Source organism: Cyclopterus lumpus, chromosome 17, assembly GCF_009769545.1.
Source record: "Cyclopterus lumpus isolate fCycLum1 chromosome 17, fCycLum1.pri, whole genome shotgun sequence".
Taxonomy (NCBI): domain Eukaryota; kingdom Metazoa; phylum Chordata; class Actinopteri; order Perciformes; family Cyclopteridae; genus Cyclopterus; species Cyclopterus lumpus.
In genome coordinates, this window is record NC_046982.1 from 11688279 (window position 1) to 11715948 (window position 27670).

The following is a 27670-nucleotide window of genomic DNA, read 5'->3' on the forward strand; positions in this document are numbered from 1 at the left end:
TGTACAACAGATAGATTTATTTTGCACAATCTGGGACATAAATGTTTGACACCAGAACGCATGTAACACATGACATACTGTCACAAGTAGAACATAATATGGATGAGGCTTCGTAGATATTCTTTTGACATTTAAGTTACATATATCCTCATTAATAATGCTTGTGATTACATACACGTGTACAGAATACACTTGCGCCAACTTCCACACACACTCCCACACCCACACACTCTGAAAACAGTTACAAAAACACGGTCACAAACATTACAGGTTTTCATCAAGAGGTCCACCTGTGTGCCGAAAATATACATATACAGTGCATTGTATATGATCAAGAAAAGACATCATTTGTACACCATGGCAAATTGATAGCAGGCAACATTTAAGAGCAGCTGAGTAACATCGGTACATTCAAAAATTCATTGGCAATCAATTGAAATCACATACTTGATAAAACTGGCTCAACACGCACGACCACCAAAGAAAAGGCATTTAAACACAGAGATATGCCACACTGAAAAGAGTTACATTTAAAAGAATAGCTTGACATTTTGGGAAATACACTAAATAGTCGCTAGCTGTTTATTAGTTTGCTAGTCAAGATAAGGTAGCTATTGGTTAGCTAATAACCTCCAGCTATGATCTGGGGGGTAGCCAATGTTTCCCAGCTCAATATCACCTTATTACAACAAAGAAGACCTTTTTCCCCTTTAGTCAAATATTCAATGTATGTTTTCCAGAGTGAAGGAGTTGAAATCACCCATAAGCTGTTGATAGTTTTGAAACCAACTTCTATTTTCTTGACTTTAGACATTGATATCTCCACAGTTGCCTAATCATTATGTTTTTAGTAAACCTAACCAAACTGTGTTGCCTAAACAAAACTATTTTATTTGGTTGAGTTTACAATGTCAGCCATGTTTGAAACTGCAACTGTAATTGTTGTATCGATCCTCTAACCAAACCCTCAGCTAGAAAGCAAATGAACATATTTCCGAAAATGTAAAAACTATTGCTTTCAGAAAACTTGTCGAGAGCTTTTCTTTCACACATAAAGATGAGTGTGCTTCCGTAATACTAAACTGTAAGAAGAGGTGTTTGTGGAGAGAGAAACGGTCACTAAAAGATGCACCCACTTCTCAATATTTCCTCATATGTGAAGCATGTGGAATTTAAGTGCCTCAGTGCCCAACACTACCTATTTCATCCACATTTCACAGTACATGGCTCAAAAAGCAAATCATTGCCAGTCAAACGTCCCCCAACTAAAATGATTTGCTGCCACCTTGTGGTAAACAAGTGTACAGCACAGACATGGTCAAAAGGAGTTTTGTGCTCCCCTTTTCAGAGACAGTAACAGCTTTGAGACATGGTCGTTTCCATCTGAGCTGATTCAGACTCAGAGTGACGGCTGGTGATAGAACACTTAAGCAGCAGCAGAGTGTTTTTTAACAAAAAATGACACCCTTATACACACTTTGTGTTTTATCTGTCCTAACCTCCCTAATAAAACTGGCTCTAGTTCCCTTGATAGTATCTTGTCACACACTTTTTGTCAAAAAGCAGCCAAGCAGATGCATACATCCGATGCATCTCTTCTTCAGTAGTGTTTATGTTTTGTCTTGCTTTTTAGAGTTTATATCTTTGCTCTCTCACAATATCCTCTGCAGCTTCGGACAGCAATTTCCTGTGAGTGTTTTTTGTTTTCTTTCAAATTAGAAACGAGATATCTCACCAGTTATGGCACCAAGAGAGTCAATATCAATAATGAAATAATACATCAGGCATACAACTAAATTACACACAAGGAAGCATGTATACTGTACATTGAGTCATTTCACATGGCACTGGTTTATGGAAAATAAATATACATCCTTTTCTGTTCGACAATTGTCAATTCATCTTTTTAAGATACTACAATCGTATAATCCACTCAAATGACAGTACAAAAAAATAAATATCTTGAGTAAATATTGTGGATAAATCCTCCTGTACACATCGTTTCACATTTCATGTTAAATAATTTTCATATCTGGACAGGTTTTGTTTGTTAGCTTACAAATGAAAGAGAAAGGAAAAAAGAAATGGGCAACACACTGCGATTGTCAAGAGCTGTTCCATTAAAGCATTTTGTGTTGACTGTTGGAACAAGTGTTGTATTGAAGCTGTTTCCGTTTGACGTTGGTGCTGCATTGTAACAGACTTATCGTGAATAGATGATAGTTGTAACCCAGAGGTAAAATAAAGCATAAGTTATGTAGAGCTAATACTTAATTCTTAAGAAAAAAAACACACAGCAGGACTATTTTCTCTTAAAGATTATCACCAATAAATGGCCAAAACATTTTTGTCTGAGCATACAATGCAAAAAAACAACAGCATCACTTTGCTCCACAATAAAAACACACCACTGTACATTCTTTGCAAGACATTAAACTCTTACTACAAATTTCAGATGTCTGTTCATGGTACTGGAAATAAAAGTGAGAGCTATTTGTGACTGACTAGGCACTTTGGAATATGAGTGTAGGAGGTGATTTATTAAAGAAAAATTATAATGAAGAGCAATTTGATATGGCATGATGGGCTGACGCTCAGAAAAAAGAAGACAAAGACAAAGAGTCCTGTTATCTTTAAGAGCATGTTAAGGGTTTGATTCTTGCTGTCTATGATAACATGATAACATGTTGTACATATGAAGTCGTGGCACTATGAGGAACTTTGGATGAAATTATCCGCTAAATGGCACATTTAGGCCCTCGATGGACTGGCGGCCTGTCCAGGGTGTCCCCTGCCTTCGCCCTATGTCAGCTGGGATAGGCTCCAGCGACCCCGCGACCCTAATGAGGATAAGCGGTATTGAAAATGGATGGATGGATGGCACATTTAGGTTCAGTCTGCAAGAATGTTAATGACAAGTCGGTGAAAGGACATTTACTGGAGGAAACTACGGGCACTAGCTGTGAGGATAAATCACTTCAAAAAGGAGATTTAAAAAAAAAAAGTTGTCTTCCCTCATGTTCTGTGATAACGTCTAGTGGTTCCCAACCTTTTTGCCTTTAAAAAAATCTTCAATTGACCCCTTATTCAAAGTTACACATTTCTTCGAGCACATTTAACCTTCTCATATAGGTTAATATGAATACCTCTAAGTCTAAAGACGTAAATCTATCTGGTGTTAAGAAAAATAAAAAAGCAAATATTCAAAATATTAAGATAATTTAACAGAGCAGAACAATTATCTTCTTCCCTACAATGTCGTATCTGACATTTCACAACCCGTCAGATTGGGAACCTCTGCTCTACAGCGCTCATTCGGTTTGGCACTTCGTAAGAACAAATAGTTTAGAATATAGTGGGCAGGATCTTCAGGGTCCTCAGGATATGTGGTGAAGTCTACAGATTTGGGCTCCAGTTCCTTTCGTTTCAAAAGGTCATTACAATACTGCGTTATGCAAAAGAAAGACATTCTGATTTGACAACAAAAGTAACCATTTAAAAAGTCCATGAGTTTTTTTTCTCAATATATCTTTTGACATACTCTGTATTTACGGCTGATTGTAAAAACATGTTTAAATTGAATATGAAACATTTAAACAATGAGCATTTCTACAAGCACGGCGAACGTTTGGTTGTTACTTCACTTTGGACTGATAAGATCCAGTCAGGCGACCTGTATGGCACTTTGAAGCACATTTACTTGACACACCAACAGCCAAATATGACCCCTATATTTGATGTTTAACTACTGTTAGCTTGTTTACAACAAGTACTGTATTTTGGCACCAACTCTACATTGATATTAATAATACATGAAACAATAATAGTGGCAACATTTAAGCTAAAAACATTGGTAGAAAGGGGATTTCTAATATCTCTCTGTTTTAATCTATTGAATAGAATTTGTCTGTTAAAAAAATCTGTCATTAATCAGAAAAGTTCACAATCTACAGAGTCAACTAAAATACTCAAATTAATTGAATTGTATCGTATAGTCAAATAAAACAATTAAATATGAAAGTTGGCTATTTACCTCTAATGAATGTCCAGTAAATGCTTTCAGAAATACCTCATTTTCAAAAGGCCAAACTACAAAATGTAATGAGGTATGAGGGGCCACTTTGGTTTGCTCTGGTCATTCTGGATGTATGTAAGTGGAACGGCACCTTGAAGTCGACTCTTGCCAATTAGACGCTCAGGTTGGGAGGCTGATGTTGGCATTCTCCGCCAGCGGGCTGGACATTCGTATCTGGGAGCTGCTCTTGCTGAGGATCGACAGCTGAGTCCCGCCGTTCACTCCGCTGCTGGCCAACGAAGGGTGCCTTTGCTGCTTCAGGTCCACAGCAAAGTACCGGTTCACCGTCCAGCTGCGCCATTTCCTCTTGATCTCCGACTGCACCTTCAGGGAGAAACTTCACAAGGTCATTTTTTAATGTACTTTAAGCTGTACCAGCTCCACGATAAGGTACAGTACACTTACGTTGTGTAGGTGACACTTTAATGTATTATTAATGTATGATATATCTTTAATAATGAGCGAGGACTTACAGAAGTACAGCACTTTTTTGTAATATTCATTTGTCAAAAAGGATTGATGGTGTTTGTTGTCATTAGCATACTGTTTCTGTTGTTTGTTGTCATTAGCATACTGTTTCTGTTTGTAAGACTCATGAAAGTCATGGAATTTAAACTGTGTTTGAGAGCAAAAGTAATTTCAATGAAGTAGATATTTCTTATGTAGCATATGTAAAACTCATAACGTGAATGTTTCATCAGGTGTAGCTATTTTTGCTTGGGGCAGATGTGGTACCAACCACCGATTTGTACATGTAATATTCATTATAAACATTATATTAATATAATACATTGTTGTTTATTTGTTAATGAAGCACATACTATAATTAGATTTAATAATTAACATAAGATAAATCACAATTTCAAATGATGTGGAATTTAAAACATATACACGTGTTAAATACTTTATAAATGAGACAAAATTAATGGTTTTAGTTAACAAGCTCTTATTTTTTTCCTCATCAGTTGAACAAAAATAATGTACCCTCATATAAGATACTATGTTCTAAGTATGCTTCACTTTTCAGAACAATATGAGCATTCAGGCTCCCTTTTGTAGCTCAAAGTTGTACTGCAGATATAATAGTTATATAAAAGACTATCGAAGAACTTCTGCAAATTTATCTGGCAAATTTATCTTTGCAAAGGACTGTTATACGTATTACGAGTACACATGTTAAAAAGAAGGGCTTAAAGTAAAGTATTACTGTTTGCAGTATTTAGAGACATTTATCCTAAAATATATCCAGGTGCTATGTTCAACAAAAATCACATTAAGAGCATTTCTGGTATTAATAAGTGTCAACTATCACAAAGGGAAGCTTCTTATGAATTAGGACACATGCTTACCTCTCCATTGAGGAAACAGTAAAGGACAGCTACAACAAAGCCCTGAGGAGGAGAGAAGAGAAAAGAAAAACAGCTTGAGATTGAAATATGCTTTTATTTTAAACAATCAAAAAGAGTGACTGTGGAGATGGATATACTTTTAAAATGTTCAGCCTTCTCAGAACAAGGGCAGAAGGAAGTAAACGTTTTTAAAATGTCAACTTCAGTATCCAGGAGTTGTAATGTGCCATCAGTAAATACCGACTCTATAGCTGTTGGTTCAGCAACTTATTAAATTATATTTGCCTGTAAATATTTGTTTGTTATTTCTATTGTTGCAGAGGTGTCAATACCCAATATTTAATTTATATAAATTGGCAAAAAAATATAGGATCTTGAGTGAACGATTTCATGGCTTATGGTACATGTGTGTTTTTTGCATACACTGGCTACAAAATAGGAAGATTGTTAAAAATCAGTAAATTCTTACAGTAGCTTTCATCTTTTTCTAATTTGTCATCAACTTTGTTGTCCAATATTGTCCGCAATCGCTTAGAGAAACTCCAAAGGCCAACTGCTCTCCTTTGAATATCGCTATCACTCTCCTAAAGAGCCTCTTCTTATTTAGTTTACTCCGATTATGTTCCCTCATTCATCATCTCGTAGTTCTCTTAAATCGAAACCAGACGTTCGAAACCAGACGTTCGAAACCGGACGTTCATGCGTACCTGGAAGGATCCCAGTCCCAGTTCAAAGACCAGCCTCTCCCTCTTGCTGACATCTTCAGGTGAGAAGGCGAACACAGTGTAGTGAATACCAAAGAGAGGGATGAGCAGCAGGGTGGAGCGCGCCAGACGCCTACACACACACACGCACACACGCACACACACACACACACACACACACGTCATGTGTTACTGGTGCTGGTCAGCTGGATGTGATGCAAGAATAGAGCTAGTGATGCAATGTTCTGACACATTTTCTGACAACTGTCGTAAATTAGTGTTAATATTCAAGTTCAGTCAAGGCAAATGTTTCAAATGCATGCTCAGTCACAATTTTATGATTTGTTAATGCATGCTCAGTCACAATATGATTAGTTTGAGTGTTCACTTTTAAGGATAAGGCGGGGGATATTTTTTTAGATTTCTTCTTGTCAACAAATCCCATAAAAAAAACAAAATCAACAATTAATTGATCCGACCATCAGGTATTTTCTGTGTATCTAATATCTTATTCATATTTGCATTTGAGCTCCATTGTTGTTGAAAAAAACTATTATAAAGACGTTAATGAGCTGGGTCACATGTTTAATTATCACGATACACCTGGAGCCTGTAGTTTATAGATACATAAATACATTCCACATACACTGTCTCAAAGACTCACTAATTATTTACTGTTTTTTCAGGAAATATATTTAAAAAAAGATCAGTAAAACTAAATTGATGCGGTCAGGAAATCGGAAAGTGAATAGTGTTATTGAACATTTTGGGGTCTGGTACTGGGATTTCTTGACAATAAAAATATAGAATAACACAAGTCTTATCCTTTAAATCTGAGGTTAGATTTAACTAACTAATCCGAGATTGAGACTGATAAGAGAAACACAAAACTGTTGACATGTACAATCCATCCCTGTGTGTCTGACATACACATAACAAATGGAAATACACAGAAACAACAAATGACACCTTAAAAGAATGCTAGGCACATATACGACAGTGTTTTTTACAGTCCAGTCCAGTGATCCCCAGGGGTCCTATATGAGCTGAACAAAGCCATCATACAGATGTAAGATAATGTTCTCTTATTACCAAAAAGTAAGTTTTTTTGATGACCACGTGAGGAAACCACATTTTCAAATTTGTATTTTTCAAGCAGATGAACTAGATGCTGTGTGTATGTACATTCTCATGTGTCTATCATTGTGAGGACCAATTAAGTTTTAGTGAGGACAATTCAGCCGGAACCTTACAAATGCCTGTTTGAGAGATTTGGTTAAAAGGTTCATGTTAGAGTAAAGTTTAGTTTCAGTTAGTGGTTAGGGTTGTGGTCAGGCATGGAGTTGTGATGGTTATGGTTAGGGACAGGATGTAACATGTCAATGAGGGTCCCCACAAGTATAGAAGTACAAAAAAAATGTTTGTGAGAGAAAATGCATTTAAGAGTCCAGATCATTAAAACAAAAATGTAGCCCTGTTGTAAAACACACACATCTACACACATGCAGTCAACACTAGACAAACACACACAAACGTGTGTAGGCGGACAAACAGACACACACACACACACATACAGACACACGCACACACTTACAGTGTGATGGTGGATAACTCTGACATCCTGCACGAATGCTGAACAGCCTGTGTGGGCTCACTGAAGCATTTCTGAGCACAGCTGCTACACAGCACAAAGACAACACAACAATACAACAAATATAGTGTCTTTAGGGACACAGACACACAGTCTCACACACACACACACACACACACACAGAGACACACTTCTCCACACTTGGTCACGCACGCACAGGTCTCAGCAACAGATGAGAAGGACATTATCTGCAGAGCCTCAAAAGACACCATCCAGTGGGAGCAGAACAGGAGTGATGTCTGGCGACAGTACAACTCCATGATGAGATTCACGCTTCCTGCCAACAGGTACTACAAATTCATATATTCTGAAAAGTGTCTGAGAGGACACATCCGAGGTTTAATGATAATAATGTAAAAAATAAATACAAACTTGAATAAACACATGGCTAGTGTTTAAAAAATGCTCAGTTAGCACTATATATATTTAAAGGGAAGATCCAAAGAAATATAAATAAATATTCTATACTTTTCTTATTATCAACAAATCCCATGAAAAGACCAAAACCAACAATGTTTTATTCCTTCTCTCAATACTTCTCTCAATACTCCCAAGTCCATTTGTTCCTTCTGCAGATCTGTATATATGTAGTTACATTTATTTTAAGGACATTCCCTGAAACAGCTGATAACAGTAGTGTTGTTACTCAAATGGAAGGAAATAGTGAACATTTTGGGGACTATTTTTAGCTGCAGATTAATACACATTTGGGGCTCTGGTGAGTATTTACAGCAGGACAATGTATGTAAGATTGACCCAAAATAAACTACAGGGCTCATGTCTAATGTGTCAAAGAATGTGTAATCCAGTGCAACTGTCTGGCTCATTAATATGTTTTTGATTGTTGTGTTTTTTGACAACAATGGAGCTCCACAGTGCCGAAAAGGAAGATATATCAGGATGTAGATACACCGACAATAATTGTTAGTGGGGTCAGTTCATTGTGGTTTCAATATTCTCATGGGATATACTGACAATAAAACAAATATCTATTGAATATTAACAGCCTTCTCCTTTAAGCAAAGGTGAATCACATTTATTTACGCTGCAGGTTTTGTTTATGTGCTCAGCAAACTAGAGATCTTAAAATCCACTGGATTTGTGATGTGCCATATTTTTCTGAAAGCATACAACTTTGGAGTTGCTGCTCATAACTTACAGGTAAATGCTTGATTCGTTCCCTCCGATGTCAGGGGACTGCAACTTCTGCACCAGGATGATGATTATTCCAACGAAAAGAACAAAGTTGATCTGAGAAAACAAAACACATAAACCTTGTTGTCATAAATTACATTACAGTCAGTTAAGCAATAGCAGAGCATGTGTAAGAATGAATACACAAGAATAAAATTAATGAACACATTAGCCTCCATCTTACCATAATGGAGGCCACAACTGGTCCTTTGATCACCCACCAGAGGGCGGTGTTCTCATTTGTATCCCAGCATCTGGAGGAGGCGGAGAACAGTGAGTTTCAATTATCATTCAACACTCTCTATCAGCTCTTGGAAAAAAATAGCATCATGCAATACGTCAAGCAAGTGGCCATTTGCAGAATAAGGATGGTGGAGGAAAGGGTTGGAAAGGAAAGGAGGATTTAAAATGGAAGCTGGGCTAAAAACACGCTTTAACCTTTTTAGAAAAAACAGTCAAATAATTCAAAATGATGCTTGTTTGCATACACTTAAATAGTTTATCATGTATTATGCACAATACATTGAGCTAACACATATTTACTTAATCCCATGCAACACATTATCAGTTTTTAAGGAATCTATCAGAGTTATTCAATGATTTAAAAAATATTGTTAACATAAATAAATAATCTGTTAATTCCCTGATCTATTGCCCCAAATACCTGAAATTGCAAATCCCCTCTTCATATTCAATTGTATGGATCAAGAGGAGATACATTTAAGTTAACTTATTACAATATTTGGACATGAAGTTCTGAAGCCGTGTGTTCTCAGGTGCTTTATACGCGATGAGCAACAAAGCCAACAGCCGACATGCATTTCTTCCTTTTCTGAGAGGGAATATAAAGTTGAAAGAGTTGTACCCAGTGTCATGAAAGTGGAGCCTCAGAACTGCCCAGACAGTGACGCAGATGGTGGGAGTTCCTGTAATAACAGTAATCATTATAACAATGCGGACAAATGCAGTACAAATGTCATATATTTGGGTAATAACAGTACAACATATTCCGTAACAACAGTATGAATAGATTTTGCGGTTGTGACCCTGTTCATTTGTTATTTATTAGTGTATTTATTGAATGCTGAAATGTTTGTCTCAAGATTGTATTATTGTATTTATTATATTTACTGGCACGTTTGGCTGAAATCTCAAAGGTAAGGCAAATATATTAATCAATAGAAAGCTGTTTTAATGAGACCTTTAGGATGAAGCTGTACGGTATAAGTGATGAGAATCCAGAATACATGATTTATTAAAAATACAACAGGGCTATCTCTTTTCCTCAAAGCACAAAGTTATTAGTAAAAATCAAATTACGTTTGAAAGTGGAAATTGTGGCATTAATGGCTGAATTTACAGAAGTTGTTTGACCATTAACGACAACTACTTAAAAAGGTTACTCACCCCACCCTACGATGGTGTACCAGTAGAAGTAACGTCTCTCAGGAAAGAAGGTCTCCACCAGCAGAGTGAAGAGATACAGACCTTCAATGAACAGCCAGAAATAGTTGGACATGACACAGTAATGGAAGAAAATCATCACTGCTTTACACGCCACCTGCACGGGGGGAACACAAGAGGAGGGAAATGTATTTCATCAGTGGTTTCACATCTGAATTCTCACTTATAATGACGTGCCATAACATGGGAAGATGATATCTTTGTGAAGAGTTATTTTGTAGATTACCTTTTAATTAATGATAACTACTACTATTTATATATTTTGTGTACTATTCCTTCAGTTAACATGGTTCGGCTTACCTGTAATCTTAGTAATAATTAAGGTTGGCATAGTGATATAGTGATATGATGTTGTCAGTGTTCACTAAACTTACTGTACAGATGAACATTAAAGTGGACCTTAAGATATCCTCAAGGTCCGTGTACCCACATCCGGGGAGTAGTCTTAGTGAAGTAACTACTAGTGTATCGATAATGCTAAGCGTAACCAACGTTACAGTGGTGGAAGATTAGCAAACAAACAAGTACCTAAAAAGTACAAATGATAACCATCAGCAATTTGCTAGACCCTCATAATTATAGATATAATATGCTCTTGATGTAGGAGAGAAATTAGCTTTCTTGGTTGTTTTATTCTCACTAAAAGCATTTTGCTGCAGCCTCAAAATGTAGAATCCATGTTTAATGATGAACCTTTCTTTTAGGAGCTCAAGACAATAAATGTCCGAATGAAACACACTCATTTCTGTAAAACACGGTGTAAAGAGAGACCGTCGGGCTGCAACAAACTGCACAATGCTGCATTTACCCTCAACATGTGGAATGAATGTTATCACAGCCAACAGTAGGGAGCCGCCTATGATAGACTGCATGTCAGGTGGGTAATCTAATGACATCATGTTAATGAAAGAGTCCATATTCTGAGCGCGAGGTCAACCAATTAGATCATGCTACAACAATGCCCCAATTGTGACCTGTGATCGCCATAGCGACAACGGTAAAGCAGCGGGGTTGAAAAAAGGGCAGAGTAACCATTGATATGTTAATGATCCTCTCTGAGACGATTTCTACTGGCCTTGCTGAAGCCATTAGCGTACCTAATTAGGTTTATTTATCAAGCTGGCTTAACAACACTGAGCTGTGTGTTGTTACCAGACAAAGGCTAAAAGCTTGTTCTGCATTTGTAATCAGGGAATATTAGTCTTCTAAAGTGTGTTTGCTTTTTGTAAAAAAAACGAGCATGTGATTGAAGTTCCTTCAAAGGTGCGCATCAAAGAGTAAAGACTTGAGGAGAAGTGTTTCAATCCCCGTCTATGAACCTCTCGCGCTTGATCACATTTTACACGCATGTTTTCCTTTATAAAATAAGAGGCTGCACTTTGATGAAATCCTTTTAATTATGTTCTCTGGAACCTATTAACAATAATCTCAAAAATATGTTGCCACTGCAAACACTCTCTTACTGACTACAAACCTGCCAGCAATCAGAGATGCAATCATTTCGAACAATAAAGGCCTAATTTTTGAAATTATCTGTTTAAATTTTACATTATTGAAACATTTAGCCCTACGGAAAATGTATTGTTTACATTTATACCAATCAGGTCATAGTTATTTTCTTTGAAAAGCAATTTGTCCGCAATACATGTGTGTACGTGATGTGTGTATTAGGGCCTCTGAGTGACCACACAGTTTACATTAAGTAGATGTCTTTACTGACGGTGTGTACGAAGCAGTGGTCGCTGTCTTCCTGAGCGTACAGCACACCATCCTTGATGAAGACGGAGATGGCTCTCAGGATGAAGGACACAAACAGGTTCATGTGGATGAAGTTCCTGGTGCAGTGGAGCTTCCTGCAGAGGAGAGAGGGAGCATGAGAACACACAACAAGGCTGTGAAGGTGGCGTGATGACTTCTGACCCACCTTTTTTAAGACATGTAAAAGCTTCAAAATTCACGAGAGCATTTTTGTCACTCCCACTATTTTTCTTTCTTATTTTAATTTCAATTTTTAGGATTCAAATGGTTAAAGAAAGCTGAGAGAACAAGCACGAAAAAAACAACCTATTTTCAAATCATGTACCAATTTTGAGTAACCTGACTGTGACGCTCACCTGAATCTGCAGAGAATGACCATGGCTGTCGTCAGGGACACCAGAGATGTGCTGTAGCCAACTGTGTACAGGGCCTTGACTGAGGCAAAGTATGTGTCCTAATGTTGGAGACACATGTTAGTCATGTATGTTTGTGACAAATGTAAATATGAAATTCAGATGAGGTTAAAAAGACCGTACAGGTTTAGTGTTGTTGTCAAAGAAGAAGCAGACATCCACGTAGTGAGGGAAAGGTTCAGACCAGCCCTCCTCCGTGCAGTTACGACTGATCCTGCCCATTTCTGAAAATAAAAAGTAGGCAATGGGCTAAACTGAACCGAATGCAATTAATTTTTTAATACAAATGAGATCAAATTGAAATGAGAGACACAGCTGATCCCCTCACCATCCTCTGGGTCCATGAAGTCATGGAAGAGCTCAGGACAGTTGACCACCACAACTTCGCCAACATTGACCGCCTCCCAGCAGGTCAGGTTGTCCCACATCCACGGACACACTGAGGAGACAGGATAAACACAAACACACTGAGGTCAGTGTCAAGCTTCTTTGAGCATGTTAAAGTGAAGAAATGATACTGACACTAGTCCAATTCATTTGTATTTAAGGTGATAAGGTTTAATTTCCAAAGATATTGAGCATTTTCCTGAATGGACAAATCTATAGTTTTCAAATCATATTATCTCTCTTGAGTAATAAGATAAGGCAACCTGTGGTGTAGCCTGTTAAAAAGAAATGGGGCAAAAAAAGGTAATTTAGCCCATAGTTATGAGTAAACCGTAATATTTGAAGTTGACTCAGATGAGTGTATCAACTTTATTCGATCAACTCAGATCCTTTCGCAAATGAGGGGGACAAAGATAGGATTTTGAAAAGCGAGGGAGAAACGTCCACCAGATTGGAAATCTCCCCCTTGGCTGGGGAGGTAACATATGGAAAACAGCTGAAGACGACTCTCTGAGAGCAGTGAGAGTGAACCAAAGTTGCAGTCCTCACAGCTGATGAGCTGAAACTCACTAAAAAGCTCCATAAAGCTGAACACTTATGACAACTTGTATTCTTCTTGCAGCACCGCCATCACATAAAGGGCAGAAGGTGTTGTACTTCTCAGCCTCACCTAACTTGAACCAACCACCTGCTCAGAGAGTAGACGCATGTAACCCTTTAAACAACGCAGAGTATTAAACAATGCATGATTCTGCTTCCTCCCCGGAGTCTTTGTGACTTCACATCTCATAGGGTCCATTGGACCTAGCTGTGTCTGATGCCTGGTGAGCTGACCGCCCCTGCTGATCGCCCCGCCCCCCCTCCTCTCTACCTCCTTCTGTTTCATGGATTGGAGGTCCATTCATACATTGTCATATTCATGTAATGTGTTTATGTAACTTTGTAATGCTGTTCATTCTGTACACATGACATCTATTGCTTCTGTTCATCCGGGGAGAGGGATCCTCCTGTTGCTCTCCTGAAGGTTTCTTCCCTTTATTCCCTGTCAAAGGTTATTTTTGGGGAGTTTTTCCTGATTCGATGTGAGGTCCTGGGACAGGGATGTCGTATGTGTACAGATTGTAAAGCCCTCTAAGTCAAATTTGTAATTTGTGATATTGGGCTATACAAAATAAACTGAATTGAATTGAATGATTTTAACTTTTCATTATTACTGCTGACATCACACTTCATCTGTGTTCACACACTGTCACTAAACAGGCAGACATATTACAATTAACTTAGATGCACTGAAAAGCCTCTCTGAAAGGGTTAAACAACTCTCAGAGCGGACAACGGAGTGGTAGCAACATGTCAATCACAAGGTAGCCACATCCTGAAGCATACCCTGCATTACTGTCTATTTTATTCTAATGGGACCATAATTTAGGAAATAAACATGATGCTGTAGAATAAATCTCACCTGATCAAACTTCAAAAAGAGTGTGCGTATCAGGTAGTTTGTGTTATTGCTAGAACCTGATTGACAAACTAACATATTAACTGAAACATCAGACTGAAATGGATGCTATCAAACACACACGCACACACACACACACACACAGTTCCTTGTCTCCATATTACTGAGCATGCTGTTGTTGTTACTAATTAAATGTCCCCACTAACACAGCCTCCAACCGAATATGACCTCCAGCACTCGAAAGGCGTCACAACATTTAGTAGATGTTGATCATCTCGGTGAAGTTAAAGGGCCGAGCACTGTAAGCGATGTAATACAGAGGGGTGAGTGTATGTGTGAGCGCTGGAGTCATCAGGCATTAGCTGTGATGGGTTCAGTAGTTGTGTATTTGCAACGATTTTGGTTTACTTTAGCTGACACTATATTTTTACACAACTTACGAGTTACACCTGAAGCCAAAGAGAATACAGTCCTAATTCAACAGTCCTGCAATACATTCGAATTGCATTAAGTTTATGTTGTTCAACTGTTTAAAGACGTGTTGATTCAACATTTATGATAATTTTTGGAAGCTGCAGTTTGTACTGTGTGCCACAATGAGTAACACAGTTTACAGTAAAGTAAACAAAGTAAAGTAAAAAAAACATCACAACCTTCATGAAGGCAGGATGTGTTGCAGGGCTGTTGTGTTGCACTGCATTAGGTTTATTGTACCTAAACAACTGGCCGACAGGGCAGCTAAAGGTATAAGATTCAAAGTACTCAAATGCACATAATGCAGATGTTTTCATTTTTATTATCATTGCATCTGATTCTATCCGAACTGAACGTTTTATCCCAAATAAGCTCAAACTAAATCTTACTCAAGCCATTTCCATCGATTGTTATTGTTCTGTTTTGATTTCGCTCTGTTTATCTTCCTCAGTCATTTCCTGAATCAGTTGTTACATTTAGTACTGCCTCTCACAACCCTGATTTCTTCGTCTCTCTTGCTTTCTTTTCACGCTTCAATTATGTCCTTTATCTTCAGCGACTCCCCATCCCTCCACTCTCTGTTTCTCCATCTCTCCAGGTTTACCACATTGTTTATGCTTGGGTGGTTTTATGGTGCTGCAGAGGCGGGGAACAAGTCCAACCGCATGTGTGTTTGCTAGCATGCATTTCGAGGGGTGTTTTTGAGTGTGGATGCATCTGTGTGTTTGGGTTCCTGGACATATGTGTGTGTGTGTGTGTGTGTGTGAGAAAGAGAGAGAGAGAGTGTTTGAAGACCCTTCTCTACATTCTGCTTGGCTCTCTAATCTGTTTTGGTTCTGTCTGGTGAGCTGGACACAAAGCCAATTACCTTTTAAAGGGCAAATCTGAGCTGCACTGAGCTACAGAGGTAACCGGCTTAATAAAGCACTCTGTCTGCATCACTGGCCATCTCACACAAGATCCTACGGTGAATGGTCACCGGGCTGCAGAGATACAGCATGGCATCCACACACATACTGCACATGCATCGCGCAGAGAAGGTGCACACAAACACATGCAGACATTGTATTTTTTTCTCATTAAAGCTAATCTTATCGGACGACTGAATGAGATTTGTTTTTGCATTCTGAGGTGCAACAGTGGCAGAATACCAATCAGAAAGGAAAGACATGTCATGAAGATCCTGGAAAGATATGCATGTGGATATGAGCCATTTGCTTTTGTGAGAATTGTATAACTGGAAAAAAAGAAGAGCTACCCAATATAAATAGAGCTGCAACTATTTATATGAATCTTTCTGTTGGTTATTTTCTTAATTAATTAATTAATTAATTAATTAATTAATTACTTCCGAGTAGAAAAGACTTATAGCTCTAAATTATTATTATTTTTCCTGAATTAAAACAAAATTCACCATACAATATATTTGAATTCTTATTCCAGTATATTTTCCTTCCTCTGTTCATGTGAATGAGACTGACTGACTGGGAGGCAAGGTTAGAGAAAATGAGTTTTATGCTCTATTTCATAACCGGCAGTCAAGCCAGTCTGGCTATTGCCCAATTGTCATAAGTATGAACGGGTCCCCGACTCCAACGCGGTCTCCAGTTCTCTTTATCCACGATTTGTGCATGTGAAGCAGAAAAGTGCTCTTTCACAAGGATTGCTTTCTTCTGGCGGATACTGTTCTGCAAGCTCGCATCACATGCATACGCCTGGGTTTAATGTTTTAGTATGCTAGACTAATTAAATGCCCTATTAAAGTAAGGCTAAAAATCACCCAGTATTTTAAATTCAGCATCATCATTCAGGTTCTCTTTTGTCCGGGTCACTTAATAAAATAATGGACTACACTTGTATCATGTAAAACTAGAAGGGTTATTACTATGAAGGGTATTATTACATATACATTTTTAGATTATGTGCAGTTGTTACATTATGAATTTCTACAGACAGTCATTCAACAATTCTCATTTAGCTTTAGAGAAACTGTTGACTGAAGATCATTTAGTTCTGAAATAATAAACACTGTGCAGGGGCCATTTTATATCAACTATTCATTTAGCAGTGTGCTAAATTCAGCTACACAGTGATTGCAGCACCAGACAGCAAATCATTACGTAGCAATTCTACACGGCCTGCAGACTAATCTGAGGCCAGAGCACCTCAATTAAAAATATAATAACAAATAAATCATGAAATATGCTTTTAAGAGGGGGTCTTGATAAATCATCTGACCAGGCTAAAAGCAGACCACCACCAACCTGATCAACAATTTGCTATCAGCAGAAACACAGAATAGTTTCTTTAAAAGGGAAAGGAGGAAACAGGGATCGGTGAAAGGTTCAAGGCAGGCCAACTCGTGTGATTACAAATGTCTAAAAATGGCACAAACCAAACTGCAGAAGTTGCAGAGAAATTATTTAACCTTAAATTCGCGAGTGAACTGACTTATGCACATGAGTTATTTATCAAGAAAACCTCCGCTCTAGCCTTCCTCAGGGCATGAGGCGATGTAAAAACAGATTTAAACACAAAAATAAAACTTAGATAAAACACTGAAAAGAGCAGATGCTGTTTGCTGTGTAGCACGCAGGAAGACTAAAGGCCAGACTTTTAAGATCTACAGATGAAAAACAAGTTGAATTTACAGCTCTTCTTCTCTTCTAACTCGTTATCTTACATCTCTAAATCTTTCATGCTTCATGTTTTTTTTCAAAAAGCTTCGTGTCTGTCAGCAAAGCCATGAGTCACAGTGCACTCTGGGAGATGCAGTCTGTCGGGCTGCTTTGGAGCAGCGGGAGGCCGGCAGTAGTTGCAAATAAAAAAACGCAACCCATAGCCAAGAAAATAATTGCTTCCAGGAATCACACACCAAGTTTCCTGTGTTTTGGGAGAAAAGAATGTGAGAAATGTGAAAGCAGCTCAGCGTGACATTACAGGCAGACATTTGGTTTGTGAGCTGTACATCACCAGATGGTCTTGTCCTGTACAGCAACCTGTCAGGGTGATGTATTGTTATATGAACATGATAGAAAACTGCACTCTTTCATCCTTACATGTCCCTCTGACCTTTTCCAAAACTGATTGGATGAACAGAACTATTACAGATTGTTGATTATAAAAAAAGAGCCTATTTCCGTCATTCAGAAAATGTGATTTTTTAGGAGGTGCACGGCTTTAGTCTGCAGCTGTGTGTTTTCTGAGCAGCCCAATATGTACACAATTAAATCCCAGCAGCAGAGCAATGAAAACCAGTGGCTTCATGCCGAATTATGCACAAAGAAGGATGCGAGGAGAAGCGTATGCATGCATACTTGTGGACACATGCTCCCTTACCTAAGTCAAGGTCGTCGCTGGGGTTGTGCAGCATGATCCTCTCCATGCATTTCTCATGTTCACGCTTAATAATACAGTGCTCGGACTCGGAGGCCACCTGGAGAAAATAAGACAAAAACACACACATTGTCACAGATATGGACTATACTGACACACTGCATTGAGAATAGTGTTCTGAAAACCAGCTTCTTGCTCTTTCCAAGAGGCACAACATGAACACAGTAATATCCGCCTTTGGTTCTCTCTCACTGCTCTCAACGACCTTGGATGGAGCAGCAGGCAGCTGTTTTGAGTGAAAAAGCTCTGACAAACCCACTCAGCACCAAACCACACAACGTTAGCTGGTGAACATAGTGGAGCACTGAGCATCTAGAATGTGTTAAGTGTTCACAAATACAAGTTAAAAATAAATGCTAATGTTGCTCTGTATCTGTTGGCTAACATGTTCAATGTAACAACTTAGGCCATTATATGTCAATGTGATGTCCCACTTTCCCAGGAAAGTCTGTGGGTATAAGTTGGGTTTTTAGTATGTTAAATACTTGACTAAGTATTGATGAGTAGCCTGTTTAACACCAAAATCTCTCTCTTCCTGTAAAATGTTAAAGTGTTATGATTCACCCTGCACACTAGTAGCTAGCAACGAGTGATATCATGGGTCTGTGTTATTAAAAATAAATTTTGTTCTACATCTCTCCCCCTTTGCTTCCTGAGTTTACAAGCTTGTGGTGGATCAGGGATTTTGTAGCGGAGACTCCAAATTGCGGTTCTCCAGAGATTTGCTCATTTAGATCCACTTTAGAGCGATCAAATCAAATAATTGTTAAACTTGTATACCACCCCCATATTCTGCCTCTCTTTGAAATACAGCGGGGAAGGGGTAGTGAGGGAAACCATTTACCCGGAGGTAGTAGAGTGACTGCATGTCTATCAACTTCTCCATAACTCTTCCTCTCACTCCTTTCAAGCCAATCTCTGTTTTGCTCCCTTAGCTTTCATGCAACCTCCCTTCTTCACTCCCACAGTGAGCTGATCGGTGCAATATGTCCCAGCCCGCTGAGCCATGGCTGACTCATCACTCTATCTCTCGGCCCTCCGATATGAATTCACTCCAGGTCTTGCTGCCTAGATAAGATAAAGTATCAACCGGCGGAGAATATGTCCTCGGACTCTCTTCCTTTCTCTATCGCACTGTACGTGGGCAGAATTTTAAATCCCTGCATGAATGATTCAAATTCCAGACAACACTCGTCAAAAATACTGGACTCTGGTCAGAAACCATGCTGGCTAAACAAAAGCAAACACAAAAAAAGGAGGTTAAAGAAGTCACTTTCATTTATTATTAAATAAAACCCACACTGGCATTGCTTGAAAGAAAAACACCTCTTTGTACCCATAGCAATCGTTCATGTTGCTAAGCCACAGGTAACAAGCGAGGAGCCAATTTATATTGTAGGCAAGGATTTTCCAGAAAGAACTGGTTGGATGCAGAAAATAAAGATCTGTTTGGCATGAGTGCAGACAGGCCAGTAAGGTGACAGTATTCAGTTCTACGTTAATGTATTTATTGGATTGCAGATTATGTGTGTTATTTTAGTTACACTATACTACTATACTATAATATCAATGTATATCTACTGCTGCTTTTATTGACTAATCCTATGGCATAGACATGCTTGTGACTATTTCTAAGAGACCAGGAAGTTATTGCTCCCAACCAAGAAATAATCCTGTACACAAACCCCTCGTAAAACAACAACAACAAGCAATTGTTATTTTTACACTTTTTGTCCAGAGGCAGGCCATTTTAATTAGTGAGCCTTACAGGTGCTTGTAGGCAGATTTTGTTTTCTTTAGTCTGAGCCAGACAAGCTGTTCTGTTTCCAGTACTTAACTCGTCTCAGCGTCTCCTGGCTGTAGCTTCTCATTTAACAGACAGATATTAGAGGGGTATCAATCATTTAATCGAACTCTCTGCCAGAAAGCCAATAAGCATATTTCTCAAAATGTCAAACTAGTCCTTTAAGGGGAGAGAGGGATGTCTGCTCAGCCAGCTGCCCCTGAGACCAGGCCTCGCATAATTCGAAAAAGATCATGGATAATTGATATTCCTCTAAGTTTTATTGGTGCAACCTTTAGTAACCTTTAGCTGGTGCCATCTAATCCAGGTTAACTGAGGACTGCTAAAATAGGACAATGACAACATAGGGGACAGATCAATTTGTTGTATTTTTAAGTGTGCTTCTTATTTTGCTTTCCCAGTCACTCCAGTCCTCTCCATTGAACAGATGTCTGTCCAGATAAACCGTCCATTTGGAGGATGCAAAGCCTCCGAGTGGACCCTCCCCAAGGCTATTTTCGAGGGCCAGATGACTCAGTAGCTCCCACAGCACCGCGCAGCACAGACAATAAAACTCAAATTTGACATTGCAGATCACTGACCCAGCGTATTGACAGACCCCTTTGACACACAAAAAGTACATCCGAACAGACGTGTTGGCCACATCAGCCACTGAAGGTCAGCTTGAGACTTGTCAGCTGGTGGAACCCGGCACACATGTTTGGGGGCAGAGTTAACTTAAAGGTTAGAGAGATGTTTGTGACTACAAGGTGACATTGTGAATTAATTATAATCTCCCTAGCGACCATCATTAGACTGGTATCAGTACAATTATAAAACGATAAAGACATCATCATCAAATTCATAGTCACAGGATGATACCGAGGATGTCACAGTGAAATAATGTTACATTTCTTTTCACACAAAGCGAAAACGTTGTGTGTGTCTGTGTAGCTTCACTAGGGAAATGGCCGCTGTGCTGCATCAGTGTGCTATATACAATTCCTCCCACGCATCTTGCACAACTCTTCCATTTTGCTTTTTATTTTTCATTGAGATGGCTAATGAAAGTGAGTCACATTAGATGGATGCAGTCGGCAGCTCTCAGGTCAGCAGGGCCATCTGAAATTGTTCTATGCACATGTAACTTATGCTGTTGCAGCATTTGGTGGTGTCCACGGCTCCAGCGCCTCTGCACACACCCACAAGAGTACATGTGTGATATGAAACACAATCTGAAGATGAGAGAGAATGGGCTAATGATGGAGACATGTCAACACTTCATTATGCATGGTTGATGCTCCTGAACACCCACCCACACACTCTCACACTCATACACACACCTATGTATGTGAACAGTTTTTTTACATTTACTTTTAGAACTCACAGACTTTAATTACACTGGTCATCTTTTGATATAATAAACCTATATACGTGCATTAATCAATAATCCAATTGAATTGATGTATTATCACTAATAAGAACACACCTATTATGTCAAATATAATGCAAAAAGTGTCCACTTGCCTATTTGGTAAGCAGTTTCACATCTGCTCCCAACAAGGTCTTTTCTTTTTGCCGCTTTGACCACCACAAGCCGAGTGTCATATAGTCCCATTATATTGGAGAGAAGGCAGATATCTATCTCACATTAATATAATCAAGATTGATAATTAGAAGGTAAGAAGAAAATTATTAATTTATCGCTCAATATTTTGGGGTGAACTGTTTCTGTGGGAATCTGTTCTTAACACACTGTATCTCAAATAAAAGCACCTCATATGCATACTATATATATATATATATATATATATATATATATATATATATATATATACATACAGTATATATATATAGAGAGAGAGACATATATTATATTAACACTTCACTGTAAATATATATTGTTTGAATACATACAAAACACACATTATTTTGTATACAATGTATGTTTATTGATGAGCTACTTATACTAGAAGAAACACATGAATTTGAAACCACCTTTTTTTAAATGTAATTTGTATGTAATTTAAATATACATTTGGTGAAATATGTCAATTTCCAGGTCTTTACAGTGAGCCATGTGTCTCGGAGTGAGCTGGCACACAATTGCTCCCGATCTTGCAACCATGATACAATCTTGTATGCTAACTCGCAACACGCATATTACTGTTCATTTGTAACCAATAACCCAGAAAAATAAAATGCAAGTTTAAATTCACAGTCATCTAAACGTTAGGCAGCAAAAGAAAATGTCATTTAATTTCACTTTCATACCTCAAAATCAGTTTTTAGTTGAAGACCTCTGCGGGGGTGAAATTAACCTGCTCAGAGAGTCCTGCTGAACTTGTAGAGAGTAAGTGTCTCCACTTCAGCTTGTTTCTGATTGGTCGAATGGATTGTGTTACAATAGACCCCAATCTCCCCCCTGCTGTAGATACAAGTAGACAAACTACTCACCAAAGGCAGCAGAAATATTGCAGTCAGCAGGTAGCCTCTCATTGTCTCCTGTGAAGGGCCTGTATCCAAAAGGCAATATATGTGTCTTTGTGTGTGTGTGTGCGTGTGTGTGTGTGCGTGTGCGTGTGCGTGTGTGTGCGCGTGTGCGTGTGTGTGTGTGTATCTGTGTGTGTGTGTGTATCTGGGTGTGTGTGTTCACTGGAGTTTTTCTTCTCAGCGTCACCACACTTCAGCATCAAGGGCTCTGAAATACAACACACAAAAGACAAAAGGTGTAAGAGAGCAAACAACCATGTTCAGTAACTGTATACGTATTATTGTGTTCTATTAGTAGGAGCCTTCATAATAAAAGTAATATGCAGATATTTGATAGTATAATATGTTGATGTCTAACATTTTGAGAGCATTTACTATTAGTTGATATTATTATTATATGTGTTTTATGAAACTTGAGTATTGACTATTCGGCTCAAAATACTTCAATACCCATGAGCCTCGGCTGCTGTTGCTATGGAGAAGAAGCCAGTCACAGACACAAATCAGAGCAGTAGTGAATTCAAAGCGCTTCAAGTTGCTCAATTTAGCCAAAATTGACCCAGAACTTCAAAGTGAATTAATTTAAACTGCAGTTAAAAAACAGTTTTCTTTAGCTTCCACTTGCCGTCAGCTGCGCCGCACATCACTGATTTCGACAAGAAAGAGCCAATCACAGCTCATGATTGGCTCTTTCTTGCCGAAATGCACCTCAGGAGTGTAGCTAACTTCTAACTTGGAGGTTTTATGCACAGAGGTGTGAACTTTTTCTCAAAGAAACTGATATGAAAGAGATATTGATTGATTTTGTACAGTTTGATTAAAGAAAAAATAATCGAGGCGTTTACTTCTGGAAACCAAAGATGCCCAAAATCATCTAGTTTGTTGAACAAGACAATTTTTCGACCTAGTTACTTTATATTTCATCATAGGGAGCCATCCCTATGTCCGCAACCTCGGAGTCATGTTTGACAGCAACCTCTCATTTGAACATCACATCAAACAAATCACCAGAACTGCCTTCTTCCTCCTAAAAAACATTGCCCGTCTCCGCCCATCACTTTCCTCATCTGCTGCTGAAACTTTAATCCACGCCTTCATCACCTCCAGAATTGACTATTGCAATAGTATTCTTTATGGCACATCTTCCAAAATCCTAAACAAACTCCAATACATCCAGAACTCTGCTGCTCGCCTGCTCACCCACTCCCGTTCCCGTGATCACATCACCCCTGTTCTCCAGAACCTTCACTGGCTCCCCGTCCCACAACGGATCCAATACAAAATCCTTCTCCTCACTCACAAAGCCCTCCATAATCAGGCCCCCTCCTACCTCACCGACTTGCTCCACCACCACTCCATCCCGTCAGCTCCGCTCCTCTGATGCCGATCTCCTGTCCATCCCACATAGGACCAAGCACCGGACCTCTAAAGCCTTCTCTATATCTGCCCCCTCCCTCTGGAACTCTTTCCCCAAACTCATCCGGGACTGCACTGATCTTTCCATATTCAAATCGCAAATCAAAACCCACCTGTTCAGAACTGCTTTTAACTGCTTTTAATGTGTGATTGTTTGCTCCGTGTTTTTATTATTTTTATTTATTAGGGTTCGAGCAACTGACTAAGTCCCTATTTGTTTTACCTGTATTTTAGTTATTCTTATTTTTTTAGCTTTTAGAATGTTATAATTATGTTTTGTAAAGTGTCTTTGAGTATCACGAAAAGCGCTATATAAATTAAATGCATTATTATTATTATTGAAATGTCCCAAGTATTAAACTGATAAAACTGGAGAAATAGAGGCCACATCAGTCAATTGGAAACCGGGGCTGAAATAAGAAGGCGGTCGATTGATTAGTCGACTGACAGCTTCACTATTTGATGTTAGAGTTGTAGTGATCTGCTGCTTTTCATTTTCCTGTCTCATAGTAAAATGAGTATATTGAGGTTTGCGGGTGTAAGTTGGACAAAATAAGTAATTTAATGATTAACTTGGGATATCGAAAATAATGAGGAGGATTTTTCAGTATTTTCTGATGTTTTATAGATAAACACACAATCCAGATAATAAGATTAAAAGAATTACAAAACAAATATGTTGTTGCTGCCCTACAACAAATACTTTGATCCCAACAGAATCCTACACTTATATAAACCCCCTCAATCAAATCCCGAAGGAAGCAGGGTTTTTTTCACTGAGGTTATACAAACCCAAAATATGTGTCATCACCTGCACTCTAAATTAGAGCAGAATCCTGAAGCAAAAACATAGATATATGAAGGACAAGTTTATTACCAAAGGTCAGACATTTGGGAGGATCAAATACATTTCCTCAAATTGATAAACATCAGGTCAGACTTTACCCCTCACCCACACCTCCCAACCCCCCTCCTTTCATGTCTTACTCATCCACACAGCTTCCTAAAAACACAATGATTCACTGCAAACACAAAGCACAGTGACCAGCAGAGACACCGCACACAAACACACACACACACACACACACACACCATACACACATCTAAGCTAGCTAAGCTAATTCATGCACACAGACACATTCTTCTCTGTGTCTCTTCCCTCTAGTACTGAATCCAATTACCTCTAAAGCATCTCTCGGATGCTTTATCAAGGAATAGGACAGACCGTGCTCAGAGGAAAGACCCTGAGATTTAGAGGAGGGATAACTGAAATAAAACTGTTGGGATGCACGTTCAAACAGAAAAACACACACTCAGACAGAGAGAAGGACTAAGAGAGGAAGTTGTCAGACATGATTTCTTATCCTCTAACCCAAAATGTCACAGCAGCCATGTGTCTGGAGGCTACAAATGAACTAAAAAGGCATTGGTATTGAGGAAGCACTGGTGCAGGAAACAACAGAAAGGGGCCTACCATCCAAACTATGCTGAGCGCAAGGAAGCAAGAGAGAGAAGTCTGTGGAGCTTTGTCGGAAATTTAAGGGCAACATTGAATGATATCCAGTACCAGCAGTACCTATATGAAAATGGAAGAAGTGGAGATGTATGTGTTTGCAGAACGCACTGTATTGTTTATTTTACCCAGTCGTACTTTTTTCAAGCCACAGTATTCATGAGGCTTTTCCGATTATAAATAATGTCTGAACCAACTGTAAGACACTGAACGTGATCAAACACTATACAAGGAACACCCCAAAACAGACTCCAACCCTTGATGGGAAGATTGGGAATCACATCCACTAACACCAGCAAAGGAATCACTAGGTTGTGTAAGTGTGTGGGTGCACAAGCTGTCTACAGATGCAGATATACACAGGGAAAACAAGAGAGGAAAAAAGCTCTCCTTATGTATCCATCGCTATTGTGTAGGGATTTTTTAAAGATACGTCTCCACACATCAGCTTTCTTCTCATGCGAGTTGACTTCCTTTGAACATGTTGCATTAATAATTCATTTTCACTTTAAAACGATCTCTGTTAGACAGGAGGATGCTTCCAATTAACCCAGATGAAAGTGTGTTAATGCCTGTAAAAAGGGAATGCATGTCTGTCAGTGTGCCAATCAAAAACATGACTGTAGTTATTAGCAGCTTTGTTAAAATGTTCCATGAATGTTCCCGTGCTGTAATCACAGCTGCATTACAAGGACCGTTTATATCTAGAGGCTATTTTGTTATCATCACAGCTTGCACAATGACAAACAGTTTGTGGGAGAAAAAAAATGCAACAGTCTTAATTACAATCAATCAGTGACAACCCCCCCCCCCCCCCCCCCTCCTTGGCGGTGCAGAATCCATATGCTTATTTTGCCTCCCTTTCTCCCCGCATTCGTAAGCGTTTAATTCACCAATGCATGTGGGTGACCTTCGCTTTGCACATGGGGAAAAAAACATCAGCAAGAAAAGCGTCAAGCTGCATGCTGAACACTCTCTCACACGAAATTCATCTCCAGCTTGACTACCGGCATGTGGGAAGAAATGTACGTGTACTTTAACATGTGGCATGGGGCTCGGTGACAGCCCGTTTAATTGTTCAGCCGCAGCGAAAGTCAACGATATGGAGTGAAAGCGCGCAGCACCAGGCGTGCACAAACAAGTCAGAGGGAACTTACCGATGCGTAATTTTCAGAAGCGCAAATATCAACACATGAAGCCATCGGTATTCACGGATCCCCCCGATAATTCATTTGGAGAATACCTTGATTTACTCCTAAAATGGTTATCGGCTCGTCCAGAAAAACGACAGGTGCCGTTTCTGCTGCTGTTGCTGTTGTTGTTGCAGCTGCTGCAGGACGCACACACCGCGGTGGCTGCTGCGGCACCACGACGATGTAGAGGAGGAGGTGAAGGAGGAGGAGGAGGAGGAGGAGGAGGAGAGTCCTTTGGGATTCGCACCTCGTCAGACACAGAGACAACAAAGTGAGACAACAGTTTAGTGTACAGCTGGAGGAGGAGCGATGTTTTTAAAAACAAGTCTCAACACTGGGATGTTGGGGCTGAAAGGGAAATTCATCGTCTGCATGTCTTCGCGTCGCCTGCGTGGGACTTTGTTCTAGAAAACAAACTATTAATAAAAACTCGGACATTTGTGCCTGCGCCTTTCAGACGCTCCAGAAGGTCCGGTTCCCTGCTGGGTGCAATTTATGAGGCACTAAGGCGGCTCCAGGATGTGTGTGACTCACATCTCCACTAAAGTTGAACATCTGAATTACCGCATGTGTTGCACAATAATCCCAAAATGCTGGTTAGTCAAGCTGTAGTGTGGCATTTTAGACCCAAATGCAGTGATGTTCCCATGGAAGTGATTTGTAGGGCCCGTGTCGCTGCTGGCAATCCTGTTTACATTCAGCACCATAGGCAGCGACCAAAGAATTGCCTCAGGGCTCAAAGCAAGAATCCATTACAACATTTTATCTGCAAATAAACAATGGTCTGAATACTAAGAACTGCTTTAATTAAATCTCTATAGGATTGATCCATGCCAGAGCCCTTGGACCAAAGTCTCTCTATGAAGAAGCTGTTATTGTTCTTATTGGAAAGTCAATCAAACGACTACAAAGAGACCCACAATGACAATAAAAGAAACCCCAACTAAG

General features: G+C 39.1%; 1 protein-coding gene across 3 annotated transcripts; it reads right to left on the reverse strand.

Annotated features, from left to right (window-relative positions):
• adcyap1r1a (adenylate cyclase activating polypeptide 1a (pituitary) receptor type I) lies at positions 1-27027 on the reverse strand. 3 transcript variants are annotated; one of them, XM_034555637.1, is made up of 14 exons: positions 26687-27027; positions 22565-22808; positions 18268-18364; positions 12937-13047; positions 12732-12832; positions 12552-12649; positions 12158-12290; positions 10381-10534; positions 9839-9899; positions 9158-9227; positions 8939-9030; positions 6132-6261; positions 5425-5466; positions 1-4399 (listed from the first exon to the last, which is right to left on the reverse strand). In XM_034555637.1, exons 2-14 carry the CDS (start codon positions 22604-22606, stop codon positions 4196-4198), a joined length of 1335 nt encoding a protein of 444 aa, XP_034411528.1. In that variant the 5' UTR covers positions 22607-22808; positions 26687-27027; the 3' UTR covers positions 1-4195. The 3 variants fall into 3 exon arrangements, with proteins under 3 accessions (XP_034411528.1, XP_034411527.1, XP_034411529.1); XM_034555636.1 differs by having other exon boundaries at positions 1-4412; XM_034555638.1 differs by lacking the exons at positions 18268-18364; positions 22565-22808; positions 26687-27027 and having other exon boundaries at positions 1-4412; positions 12937-13057.
• Positions 27028-27670: the final 643 nt, after the last annotated feature.

Bases quoted from the DNA above. Each gene is read 5' to 3' on its own strand.
- adcyap1r1a (XM_034555636.1), bottom strand. From the start codon at position 22,606: ATGAGAGGCTACCTGCTGACTGCAATATTTCTGCTGCCTTTG. The intron at 10,535-12,157 runs GTCAGTAAAGAC...CCCCCCGTGCAG, and splicing joins ACCACTGCTTCGTACACACC to GTGGCGTGTAAAGCAGTGAT. The intron at 4,413-5,424 runs GTAAGCATGTGT...GACCTTGTGAAG, and splicing joins ACTGTTTCCTCAATGGAGAG to TTTCTCCCTGAAGGTGCAGT.